Raw genomic sequence first — 13,469 nt, 5'->3', positions numbered from 1 at the left:
AATTGTGAGAAAATAAACATATCCTTGCACAGTGGGTGTTGGATATGGTCCCCATATATCACAGTGGATCAAATCAAAAATATTCTGAGCTACAGTTTGAGATTCAGAGAATGACAAACGCTTTTGTTTAGCCAATGGACAAATCTCACAAAGAGTATTTTTACAATTGGAAAGAGATAAAGTTTTAGACAACAACTGGAGTTTACTAAAAGATAAATGCCCTAATCTATGATGCCATGTATCAGTTGACACCATATTGGACACTGGAGGAGAAGGAGTATGGACTGGTGGATTTGCAGAAACTGAAGAAGCATCTAACACATAGAGATTGCCCACTCTGCTACCCTTCCCAATCACAATCCCCTGAGAAGCTCCCTGAATCACAAAAGTATCAGGTGTGAAAGTTACTGAACATTGCGTAGAAGATGTGAGTGAGCTTACTGAGATCAGATTATAGGAAAAGGAAGGTACACAAAGTACAGAAGTAAGCTCAAGTGTAGAGGAAAGAACAATGGTGCCAATGCAAGTGACAGGAGCATTACTACCATTGGGAAGATTCACATGAGTATTTGTGGATATGGATGTTTTAGTGAAGAGAGCAGGGTCATTACACACATGATGTGTTGCTCCTGTATCAAGCAACCATACAGAAGGCTGAAAAATAGAGCAAATGAAAGGATGGTTGGAAATCGTACCACTGAATGGAGGACTTGCACCAGCAGAGGTGGAGTTATGACCATGAGTCTTCACATCATTCATAGTAGGAGCGGAAGTAGTCATAGATCCAGCTACTTGCATCTGACTTTGCAAATAGGATATCATCTGAGCCATATCTGCAGTAGATAAAGTAGTGCTCTGATGTGAAGGTGTATTATCAGCAGCACTCAGCTGATTCACAGATCGAGCACCATTAGAAGAAAAACCAGTAGATTTCCCTTTGCCTTTGCCATATCCTGGTGGATAGCCTATGATCTCAAAGCACTTATCCACTGTATGGTTAGTTTTTCCACAGTTAGTACAAAGAAACTTGCCCTTACCCTCCTTTGCCACGACCAATACCTGCTGCATTAATTATAGATCCAGGCATTTCACTGATAATAGGAGGTGCTGGAGTTGATACAAGAGTTGATACAGAATCAATAGACCTCTGCCTCTCTTCCTGAAGAACCAATGCAAAAATCTTTGACAAGGAAGGAAAAGGAAGAGAAGAGATAATCTGAGATCGAATCTGCGAATAAACAGAACTTAATCCAATGAGAAATTGCATTGAGCACTCTTGCATCTGGAATTCACACCATTTGCGCGAGCTATGGCATCGACAAGTATCGCAAGTGCACCAACGTGAGGGCTGAAAATCCTTGTATTCATCCCAGAGAATGCGGAGCTTGGTATAGTAAGCTCCTACATCATCAGACCCCTGCTTTAGGGTGAGAAGTTGTTGTTTGAGTTGATAAACTCGAGCAACATTCCCTTGAGCAAAGCGATCTTTCAAATCGTTCCAAATTAGAGAAGCATTATCGAGATACATAAGACTTGAGCTAATATCAGGCACGACAGAGTTGCGCAACCATGAAACAACCATGCTATTGCATCGGAGCCACTGAGAATAGATCGCTTCAGTCGGATGCGGTCGATCGATGGTACCATCAACAAACGCAAGTTTGTTCTTCGCCATTAGTGCCGTCATCATGGAGCGATTCCAATTCACATAATTGGATCCGTTGAGTTGTTGTGTGACCAGCTGCACACCAGGATTGTCACTGCTGGACAAATAATAGGGGCTGGACTGATCTTCATGTGGTGGAACAGGACGAAATTGCGGCTTAGGGGCCATCGGAAAACAGATCGGAAAACAGCGGAAGGTTTATGCTCTGATACCATGTTGGAAAAGTAAGAAAAAACTAGAACCGAAAAGTGGAAAAGAAACTTTTCTCTCATTATCTTCTGATAAAAAAAAAGAGTACAGCAAGAGGTATATAAACACTCACGCACTCATGCAATACAGCTGCAAATTCTAACTAACTAGCCAGCTAGGATAATGAAAGGAGCAATCGTGTGTGCATGCACCCATGCACAGTGAAGATACATTTCCAACATTATTGAAGAAGTGTCCAAGAATCAAGACTATATTTTTTTGCAGAAGATTCCAAACAGTATAAAATTCATAGCGATAGGTACAACTAATTAGTACGATAATTATCCTATTGAACCAGCCAAAATGACCGTCTCTCTAACTCGGGCTTTATATTATATGAGAATATTTCAAGACTGAGAAATAGAGATATATCGTCTCTCTCTAGAAATTTTGTATGCAATTATTTTATTAGTTTGTGAAAGGTGTACAATTTTTCTTTTGAATGGCATTAAATTGTTGAAAATAATATTCTTTAAATAATCTGGTTGTTGGGATGTCACCATCGTATTTGGATCTTTTCAATAATACATTTTGAAAATGGTGTTGTATTCGCAAAGGTTTGAAAATGGTGTTGTATTTACCATGTGTAATGGACGTATAGCTAGGCTGTACTAATTTAATTAAAAGTTGAGAATGAAGCTCTATATCATAATTTTATACTAGTATATATTTCCCAAACTATATGAGATAATCAAATGAGATTGAGTGAGTGTTAGCTTCCTAAGTTTCATGCTATGAGTAAGCAGGACAACAAAAATGATAATTTAGGTTAAGGTGGTGTAAAATTTCATATTAATAATTTTTATTGAACTTGATTTAGAATGGTTGGAATACGTTTACACCATAGTGTTCTTATTTAAATTTACATGTAATTTAATGTTTCTCAGTTGTATGAGGATTGGACATTGTCCAACTTTTTTTTTTTTTTTTAAGTAGTGCACTGCGAGAAGACAAATCATATTCCAAAAATGTTTTATTTTGAATCTTATTATTATGCACATTTAAGCATAGCATAATGCATGCTACACTAAATGATCACCTACCTAAAAAAAATTCAATTGTAGCTTGTTACTCTTTAGCTCCATTATTTCATAATTAGCATAGTCATTATTTCATAATTAGCACAATTAGCACAATGTGATAGGAGACTAGTACACTGTAGGGTCAACCGACAAGTCTTCTCTTATCTTAGCTGTTTGGCATTAATGTGATTCTGAAAGGTGGATGAAAAGCTGCACACATAAGACTACCCACAGTCGTGACACTCTTCCAACCCAACCTTACTCAATTTTTTAATAAAATATTCATTTCTCTCTCATCCACCTACACAACCCACAACCTAATATAATTTTCACTTCCAATGGTGACACCAACCCAACCTACATATTTCTTCTTTTCACTTTATTTTTAATCATCTAATATCTAAAATAAAATATACATTAAAATTAAATATTTATTTATTATTTTTAACAAAATAAAATAAATATTTATTTTATTTTTTTAAAATTTGTAATCATATTATGATTAAACATTGTCATATATTATAATTGATACTTAACTCAATCAAAAATGAAGATTACAAGAATTAAACACATAACTAAAATTAAATAAATCAAAGTACAATATGTGAAACTTAAAAATACAACTAGAAAAATGCAAATCAAATATTTAATTGTCGATGCCAAAAAATTATACAAAAATTAAGTTCTATTTATAGAGCTGAAAATAATATAAATTTTAATATAACTTTAATATATTTTTTATAAAAAAAAAGTTATCATAAAAATTTATCTAAATAAAATTTAATCCACCAATTAAATATTGACACAGCTTGTTGAGAAAAAAAAGAATATGGCGTGACCCGGGCGGCAGAGGCACCCGGTCACCCAAATTTGGTGACTTTTCAATTATTTTAGGGTTAAGTACCAAATACCCCCCCAACGTTGGGGCCCCTATCGCGTATAGGACCCTATAGTCAGGGTAAGCGCTGTTTACTACCTCAACGTGGCTAAACCTAAGCAAATCCCCCCCCTGTGTTTTAACGGTGCTTAACACCGTTAGTTTTTTAATTTTTTATTTTATTTTTAACGGTGCAAATCCCCCCCCCCCACCTGCTCCTTTCTCATCTCCTCCGCCGCCGCCGTCCCCAGACATGTTCTTCCCCAACCTCCGCTGCCGCTTCCCCCACCACCGCCAGCCATGCCTTTCACCGCCACCAGACATCCCTTTCCCAAACCTCCCGGCATCCCCCTCTCTCTCTTCACCGTAGATCCTCCCCCAATCTTCCCAGTAGCCATTGCTAAACATCCTCCCCCATCTTCCCAACTGCCACCACCACCACAACAAAAGAAATCGAACCCCAATTCAGAGGGGGGTCGAGAAATTGAGAATCAAACCCCAATTTTTGGAGAAATCTAACCCCCAATTTTTGGAGCTTCAGTTGGTGCGGCGGAGGCGCATAGTCTGGTGGGGGAGGGCGGCGGAGGAGGAGAAGGGATTGCTGGGGGTAGGCGACAGAGGCCGTCGAGGAAGGCGGCGGATCTGTGATGGTGGTGAGGAAAGGCAGTGGATCTGTGATGAGCCTCTCCCCTCCATGGGTGCCGGGGTTGGCGCTTCTATCGGAGCCGGAGTAGGTGCTTCCATGGGTGTCGGCGTAGGCGCTTCCATGGGTGCTGGGGTAGGCGCTTCTGCCGGAGCCGGAGGAGGCGCTTCCATGGGTGTCGGAGTAGGTGCTTCTATGGGTGATGGCGGAGGAGGAATGATTGTTGGTGACGGAGAATGAGTTTCTACAACAGGCGGTGGGGGAGGAGAAGGAGACGGGGGCAACGAAGGGGGAGGGAGAAGGGGAGGCGGCAGTGGTGGTGGGGAACCTGGAGGTGGGGGTGAAGGTGAAGGTGGCGGTGGAGGCGACGATGGAGGCGGAGGGGGGATTTGCACCATTAAAAAAAAAAAACTAACGGTGTTAAGCACCGTTAAAACGCAGGGGGGGATTTGCTTAGGTTTAGCCACGTTGAGGTAGTAAACAGCGCTTACCCTGACTATAGGGTCCTATACGCGATAGGGGCCCCAACGTTGGGGGGGTATTTGGTACTTAACCCATTATTTTAATAAATTAAGGATTTTGTCGTATGCGGGTGACTCTCCATGAGAGTCACCGTTGGGAGTGGTCTAATGTTTCTGATAATAATTGAGAAGAGGAGATATACCCATTTTACACATTGTTTTTGCTGAAGCTAAACTCAGATTCTATCAAATTCTTTCTCAGAAAAATATACAGTGTTTTTCCTTGGATCATGGCGGCATATGCAGCCTTGGTTTCTCTTATGCATATCATCGATACAATCGAGCATCACCATTCCCCTCCAGTTTCTATCGACAAACAACAAGTTGAATCTCTAATTGTTACCTTTTCGCAGAAATTTCTTGAAGGTTATAAGTCCCCTGTTGCTGACGGAGATGAAGCAGATCCATTGGAGATGTGTATTGTAGATGCAGCTCATGCGGTTGTAGATGTTCTCGAATCACATATTGTGAACGTGATTGAACTGGGTAGATCTAGTCCCAATGAAGTCAGTTTCATCAACTTGTATCAAGATCTACAACCAGTGATTAGAAATGAATCTCTAACTCAAATGAAGACGGCTTGTGGGCACCGGTGGTGGCGACGCCGGCGGTGGCGATGCAGGTCGCGATGGCTGACGAGGGCGGCGCAAGGTTTGGATAGCAGAAGGTGGTGGGGGATTGAATGGGAGAGGCGACAGGTTAAATTGGGTGAGGAGTTTTTTGAAATTTTTACATTTGAATTTTTTTTTCAGATTTAAATTTTCAAAATTTTAAATTATGGATAAATTTTAAAAGAAAATTAATAAAACAATATTTTAGTAAGAGTGTTATAATTAATATATTTTATTTTTAGGGTAATAATTAACTTTTACTTAAGCTATACAGTTATTTTAATATTTGTCTCTTTTTAATTCATGTAAAATTGGGATCAGGTGAAAGTTAGGATATTTCTGAGCAATTATCCCTAGTAATTTATGATGCTTTCTCATTTGTATTTCAACTAGCATTTTTGCACATGTGCAGTGCACAAGAAACATTTTTATATTTTATATTTATATAAAATTGATACTAATTCAATTATCATATATATAAATATAATTAACAATTAATTTTAATTGAATATATTTGAGGTGAACATTGAAAAAATAAAAAATTAAGAATTATTAAAAATAATAAAAATTGATATTACGAAAAGGTTAAAAAATGAACATAGAAATAAAAATTTAAAAAATTGAAAAATAAATTTACAAAATAGATGAGAGAGAATTTTTAAAAATTTTAATCTTTAAATAAATAAAATATAATTTTTATATTTTAAATCAAATATTTACATAAAATATATTAAATTAAATTTCTTATAGTTATCTTTAATTTGATTAAATATTTTATAATTAGTCAGATTTCACAATTTTGGAAAGAAATGAAAAGAAAAAAAATAAGAAGATAAAGAAAAATGAAATAAAAAGAAAAATATAGTAGTTTTTACAAATTAACCTTCAATTTTATTATAACTACAAAATTAAATCAATTTGAAATTGATTTCAAATTGAAATCTTGGCTTTTTTAATATAGGAGTATAAATTTAGGGGGAAAATCAAAATAAAACACTGTAATTGCAACTTATTGAAAGGCTTGGTTATTCAACTAACAAAAAGAGGTAGTGATGTTATTGTTATTCAATTAACAGTAAAAATTGTATTGAAAAAGTGGTAGTTATGTTATACTGACTCTCCATGTCTTCAAATCGCTGGTGCAGAGTATCACGACTTTCTTCCTTCAACTACTACTACTCTTGTAAATCAAGAATTTATGAGATCACTTGCCCACCAGGTCGTTCACTTGAAATCACTTCTCGAGGGCTTCCCATATTTACACAACGGTTTGAAACGCAAAATCTATACAACAGAAGATGTTATGGAATATATTCTATCTCTAAAAACCCCGCCCGAAGAGTCCAATTCAGAGCGGAAGCGCCGGTTGAGAAGAGCAGAGAAATTAAAGTCAATTGTTGGACTGAGTGATACTTCAACTGCTGTTGGTTCATCATCAAGACGTGAACTCACAAGCAAAGACGACGTGGTTGGTATTCAACGAGATCTGTCCAAAATAAAGGAACAGCTTACTCGTCCTTCACTCGGACTAAAAGTCCTCCCAATTGTCGGAATGGGAGGGATTGGTAAAACTACACTTGCTAAACTTGTTTACAGTGATAAATTGATTATGGAGCATTTTCAAATTCGAGGTTGGGTGACAATATCACAAGATTACAGTGTAACTAGTATTGTTTCAAATCTGCTAGCTTCGATGAAAGGAATACAAGCAGGGAGAGATGTACAGAGCAAGATCTCCGGGGAGGACGAAATTCACAAATGCTTAAGGAATAAAAGCTATCTTATTGTAGTGGACGACGTGTGGAGTAAGAAAGCTTGGGATTATATGAAAAATCTATTTCCTGATGACTACTATGACGGGAGTTGGATTATTCTAACCACAAGGCTACAAGATGTGGCTGCATATGCTGATCCTTCTAATTCCTTTCATATGATGCGTCCCTTGAGTCAAGAAGCTAGTTGGGAATTGCTACAAAAAAGGTTGTTTGGTTATTATGGATGGTGCAAATTGGAAAGTGTTGGAAGAGAAATTGCAGCACAATGTAGAGGATTGCCTTTTTACATTGTAGTGGTGGCAGGACTTCTATCCAAGATTGACCAAACTGTTGATGCTTGGAGGCAAATAGCGGAGGAGAATGATGGGCAGCTTGAAACCATAATTTCCTTGAATTACATCCACTTGCCTCGTCATCTAAAGTCGTGTTTCTTATATATGGGAGGTTTCCCAGAAGATCACCAGATCCGTGTCTCAGAACTTATCAAGCTTTGGGTAGCTGAAGGCTTTTTACATCCAAACGGATCTAAAAGCCTAGAAGATGAGGCGGAAGATTGTTTGGAGGATCTAGTTGATAGAGGTCTGGTTTTGGTCACTAGCATAAAGCCTGGTTGCAAAACCAGAAGTTGTAGCCTGCATGATATCATGCGGGAATTTTGCATAAGACAGGGCCGACAAGAAAACTTACTTCTTCCTGCTATGGATTACTTACCAAGTCCTATTCTTAGAATATGCTTGCAACGGGAAATGCTGGGAAACTTCTAAGAGAGATTTTGTTAATCTGAGGCTTTTGCTTATTGATGAATCAAATTTGCGGCTATGGAGACCTAAAAGTCGCCACTTCCCACGGCTCAAGTGCCTAATGCTTCTTCGTTGTCCAGATTTGTCTGAGATTCCAATTGCTCTTGGACACATTCCAACGCTTGAACTGATCGAGGTCGATGATTGTAACAAATCTCTTTTCAAGTCAGCCAGAAAGATTCGAAGGATACACCGATTGAATTTTGGTGATGGCCTTCATGTTCGTACGATGCGTTCTTGATATACTCTTTCAAATTCGACTCTGTACTTCATATCAGGTGAGGAATTTATAAAAGTTGAATAATTTGATATCTTCTATTTATATAGCAGCCGTAATTTTTATATAAGTAATATCAGTAGCATGAAATGCACACACTTGGTCATTAGCTATAATCATCTTTGGAAACATTTGTTCGTCGGTAGCATGCCTGTTTTGTTGGTCTTCTCCTATCTTTATTCTCTTTTTATCAGATGCAGAGTGTTGATGAGCTAGCTTACCAGATATTTGACTGATAAGAAAGGCAAAGAGAATGGTAGAGATCTAGCTAGTTCCAAATTATTGATCAGAGATTTAGTCATTTGGTTTTCGGGTTTGACAGGTTGGTTTGTAAGTTGTGTCAACTCTTTCGTTTCTCTTTTCTTGTTAGGTCACAGGGGACAAATTTGTAGTTTCTATTTGTGATTGTAAGGCATGTGCTGAAGGCTCGACGACTAACTCATTGCTATTGGGTGTTTCACGAGTTATAACTACTTTGATGATTGACTATATATCTGAGAGGTAGAAGAGGGTTGAATGAAGTATCTTTCAGAATCAAATTTTAAATTTTGATTTGGTTCGAATAGAATATTCAGATATCGAGTATTTTTCCCACCCCTAATAGTGATTGAGTCGGTGATATTAAAATTCGAAAGAGTACTTTTGGATTCATATTTTTTATAGAAAATTCGCCGTTTACTTGGAATTCAAAGAAATAATATATTATGACTGTCAACATGTGAAGCGGAGTTTATTGCAGCTACCACTTGTGTATATATATATGTTATACTATGTGGTTAAGAAATTTGTTCCAAGAACTCAACTTGCCATAAGAAGGTTCAACGGATATACATTGATAATAAGTCCGTCGTAACATTGGCCAAGAATTAACTGTTCCATGATAGAAGCAAATACATTCATACAACTATCATTTTATTTCAGATCTCATATCCAATAATGAAGTGAAACTTAATTATGTGAAGACTAAGATCAAGTTGCAGATATTTTCACATAGTCATTGAAATTTGAAACTTTCGAAGATTGAGAAAATTGTTTGACGTTATGAAAGAAATTTCAAATTAAGGAGGTGTATTGAAATAATGTATTAAAAATTTTATTTTTATGTAATACATTAATGATGTATGAGTTATTAACTAGAATAAATGTTGTGTGTTATTAAGGCAACTTGATGATTAGGTAACAAAATATCAAAAAAAATTATTAAGGCAACTTTTTTATTGCTCCAAATAAAACAAAATAAAATAAATACTCCCTGGCCTCTTTTTCCACTAATAAAAGTGGACCCCTTCGTGTGTGTGTTGGCCAAACGGTAAGAGGTTAATGTCCAAGGCCAAATATTTAATACTGTTAGTATATCAAAAAAAAAAAGTGAGCCCATTTTTCCACTAATAACACACTCACGTAACATTTTACTAAAACTTGTGGTACCAAAAATTGAATGTAAAATCTACAATAAATAAAATCAAAAGCAGAGCACTAGTTTTTAATTGAATTAAGATGGGAAAGGAAGACAAACATAATCGCTAACCTCGTCAGTCGAAAGAGCATATCAATAACGAACTTGAATTCTGTAATTGTCATAGTCAGTTTCTTGTTCCTTTTGTATGCTTTTGGCCGACTCCAGGAGTGATTTGTTCCGGCCATCAATCTCAATCAGTTCAAGGGTCGGAATGTATACAATATCATCTGGAATCTCCATAAGAGAAGGACAGCGTTGAAGTACTAGACTCCTGAGCTTCGGAAAGTGGCTGCTATCTGTCCACCATTTCTCAAGATTTGATTCATCAATTAGAAGAAATTCCAATTCCTCGAATTCTCCATCACTTGTTTCCCAAATGCTGCCATAACAAGCATAGTTTCTCAGTTTGAGCACTTGAAGATTAGGCAACGAACCAACAATGCTCAAATCCGTCCAAGGACGCCGCCAACCACTCAAGGTTAACTTTTTCAACGACTCAGGAAAAACAGGATTGAGACTTGGCCTCACACAGAAATCACCACATACCTCCATTTTCAATTTCTCAAGTTTTTCCAAACGTTGAAGGTTTTCTAGATGAAAGTCCCTATCGAACTTCTCTTCAAAGTAACATATGCCCAACTTCTTAACATTAGGGATCATTTTCAACATCCTTTCACTGCATTCAAAGTTGGTTGCAAGTGAAAGTGTTTGTAAGTTTTCTGAAGGAGACATTGCTCCATCAAGATGGGGTAAGGGATGAACAGAGGGGGAGATGAGATGCCTTAACCGTGGCATCTTCCATATTTCAAGTGGAAAATGAACCAATATAGATGCATCGTTTGGATAAATAATCAAGGTTTGGAGATTCTCAAGGTTTGATGTGGATTCAAGAATTGCATTGGAGTAGCTGAAAACAAGAAATCTAAGATCACGAAGCTCAAGCACTTGGGCTGGGACACTGGTGTTTAGCATATCCAATATCCTGAGCTTCCTAAATTTTTCCAAAGAGTCTACTGAGCTATGACTGTAGCATATAATAGTATGAATGGTTGAGCCATCAATGTGTGCAAGAATATTGGAATGAGAAATACTAATACGGAGCTGCGTTGCAAAGATTTCAGGAAGAAAAAACGAACCCATAAAAGTTAGTAGAAAATTCTCTTCCAACGATCTCATAAGGCACAAGTCGCGCAACAGATCATGAAGGCCACAGCTCTTGATCCGGCCATGAGACTTCCCCTTCGTAACCAAAACAAGATTTCTCTTAACCAGATCCTCCAGGCACACCTCTGCTACTTCCTCAGGGGTTTTGGTTGCAGTTGATTCTACCAAATCCTCAGCTATCCAAAGTTTCACCAATTTTGAGACTCGAATCTCATAATCTTCTGGAAAAGCTCCCATGTATAAGAAACAATGCCTCAAATGATGAGGCAAATTGGTATAACTCAAATCTAATATTGCAGCATACTTCTCTTCATCTGCTGTGATGACCAAATTTATGTTGGCAGCGATCTGCTCCCAGTCGGCTTCAGTCTCGCTGACTTCAGAGAGAAGCCCTGCAGTCACCACAATTGCAAGGGGCAGCCCTCCACAGCTTCTCGCGATCTTTGTTGCTATATTCTCCATTGCTTCCAACATAGGAAGACGGCATTCTCCTTTACACAATTCCTTCTTAAGTAGAATCAAACTTTGGAAATCATCCAAGTATTGCATCTCATGGAATTTCTGCGAAGAATCAACATAAGCAGCCACATCTTTTAGCCTCGTCGCCAATATGATCCTGCTTCTATTGGAGTTGTTGGGAAAATACGACCTTATTTCATCCCAAGCCTTGGTACTCCACATATCATCTATTACAATCAAATACCTCCTATCTGTTAAGGTTTGGTGCACTTTTAAAGCCATTTCCTCTTTGCTCAATCTAGTTATATCTTCTTTGACAAATACTTTCATGGAAACAAGCAAATTCTTGAAAATGTTACCAAAATTATAATCCTGAGATACTGTAACCCAAGCACGAATGTCAAACTTGTCTATGACTATGAGATATGGATCGTGATAAACATTTCGAGCAAGAGTTGTTTTACCGATTCCTCCTGCGCCAGCTATCGGAATGATTTGGAGTTCGTCGGCATCTCGACGGAGGCGACTGAGTATTGCCTCGACATCGCGATCAAGACCAACCGCATCAATTCTTCCCGTCGGCGCAAGTGTTGATGTTGGAGCAGCAGCTGGAGAATCACTCGATCGCATGACTGGCTTGATTGAACTCAACAGTTAACTCGATCGATCTCCAAAATTTATGGAAAGTTTTCAGCTCGATAGTGTTCCAATCTGTTGAAAAATGATCGAGCAGTGACTGAGAGAAAGTAGTGTGGAAATGGATTGATCCAATTTATTATACCGAAGGAATAGGAATGGGATATCATTGGTCATGATTCAGAACTTGGTCTCTGACTTGTGCTACCGAAACAAGAGCAGCAAAAGCCATTGCTGATGATCAAACTTTTCGGCCAAGGCTTAATGATGAAGTCAAATGGTTTGGAAGATGACAAAAGTACTGTGAAGAGGGGAGAGAGAGAGATAAATTGGACGATGAAAAATGTGTCTATGTGAAGAGATAAGCCATAGGGGGAGACGAAAAGAGCTAATGGTGACCTGGTCCTGAGCAAAAGAATAATGTACATGTGGTCAATGAATTTATTTTAGTTGCTCCGTCCACGAAAAAGAATCTCATCATATTGGATACATTTTTAATAAAGTTATTGCAATTAAATAAAAATACAATTTATACAGGTATTATTAATATAAAAAATAAAATAAAGGTATTTTATTAGTTCACAATAAAATAAAATACAATTTATAATTAAATATAGGGAAGAAGTTCGGATGCGATAGTTTAAAATTTGAAATACAACTCTTCAATTTGAAATTCTTTTTTGTTGATGAAGGGAGTATCTGAAGTTGGGATATTGCTGAACATACATATCTAACATAATACTCCCTCTGTTTGGTAGATAATATATTGAGTGGTGAAAGAAACTTATTACTTGCTTTAAAAAATGATATGAGTGGATTTTTAAAATGGTCACTTTCATATTGTAAAATTAAAAATTGTCCACTAAGATAAATGGCCAGTGTTACCAAAATACCCTTCACATTAAAAATTTAAAAAATGTCCACTTTACATCACCCCTTTAAAAAATCCCGCAATTCACAACCAAAATTTTTTGGTTGTGAATTCACACTGGTTGTGAATTGTGAATTCACAACCAATCGAATTCACAACCAGAATTTTTTGTTTGTGAATTCACAACCAGTCGAATTCACAATCAAAATTTAATTCACAACCAGGTTTTTTTGGTTTTGAATTCACAACTGAACTGAACTAAAACCCTAAACCCTAAACCTAAACCTAAACCTAAACCCTAGTTGTGAATTATTACGATTGTGAATTCACAACTGAACTGAAACAGTAAATTCACAAATAAACTTAATCAGTAAATTCACAACTGAACTGAACTGAAACCGTAAACCCACTCTAAACCCTAAAACCTAAATCCACTCTA

General features: G+C 37.3%; 2 protein-coding genes and 1 long non-coding RNA gene across 3 annotated transcripts; 2 read left to right on the top strand and 1 right to left on the bottom strand.

The window, feature by feature from the left end:
• The first annotated feature begins 5,208 nt into the window (after window positions 1-5,208).
• Window positions 5,209-8,091, top strand: LOC131018159 (putative late blight resistance protein homolog R1B-17). Its single transcript, XM_057946875.1, has 3 exons — window positions 5,209-5,464; window positions 6,735-7,943; window positions 8,033-8,091. Exons 1-3 carry the CDS (start codon window positions 5,209-5,211, stop codon window positions 8,089-8,091), a joined length of 1,524 nt encoding a protein of 507 aa, XP_057802858.1.
• Window positions 8,092-8,097: 6 nt separating this feature from the next.
• Window positions 8,098-9,011, top strand: LOC131017028 (uncharacterized). Its single transcript, XR_009099342.1, has 2 exons — window positions 8,098-8,442; window positions 8,636-9,011. It is a non-coding gene; the product is annotated as an uncharacterized LOC131017028 (long non-coding RNA).
• Window positions 9,012-9,990: 979 nt separating this feature from the next.
• On the bottom strand, window positions 9,991-12,153 carry LOC131018157 (putative late blight resistance protein homolog R1B-16). The gene has a single exon (XM_057946874.1). It carries the CDS (start codon window positions 12,151-12,153, stop codon window positions 9,991-9,993), a length of 2,163 nt encoding a protein of 720 aa, XP_057802857.1.
• Between the last annotated feature and the right edge of the window lie 1,316 nt (window positions 12,154-13,469).

The sequence above is a fragment of the Salvia miltiorrhiza genome, chromosome 3 (assembly GCF_028751815.1).
Source record: "Salvia miltiorrhiza cultivar Shanhuang (shh) chromosome 3, IMPLAD_Smil_shh, whole genome shotgun sequence".
In the NCBI taxonomy this organism is placed as follows: Eukaryota; Viridiplantae; Streptophyta; class Magnoliopsida; order Lamiales; family Lamiaceae; genus Salvia; species Salvia miltiorrhiza.
This window is presented reverse-complemented; position numbering and strand designations above follow the sequence as displayed.

What these genes read in the sequence shown, in the direction of transcription:
- LOC131018159 (XM_057946875.1), top strand. Translation starts at nt 5,209, where the DNA reads ATGGCGGCATATGCAGCCTTGGTTTCTCTTATGCATATCATCGATACA. An exon ending in TGTGAACGTGATTGAACTGG is followed by an intron (nt 5,465 to 6,734) that starts GTAGATCTAGTC and finishes TCGCTGGTGCAG; the next exon opens with AGTATCACGACTTTCTTCCT. An exon ending in GGAGGATCTAGTTGATAGAG is followed by an intron (nt 7,944 to 8,032) that starts GTCTGGTTTTGG and finishes TGCATAAGACAG; the next exon opens with GGCCGACAAGAAAACTTACT.
- LOC131018157 (XM_057946874.1), bottom strand. Translation starts at nt 12,153, where the DNA reads ATGCGATCGAGTGATTCTCCAGCTGCTGCTCCAACATCAACACTTGCG.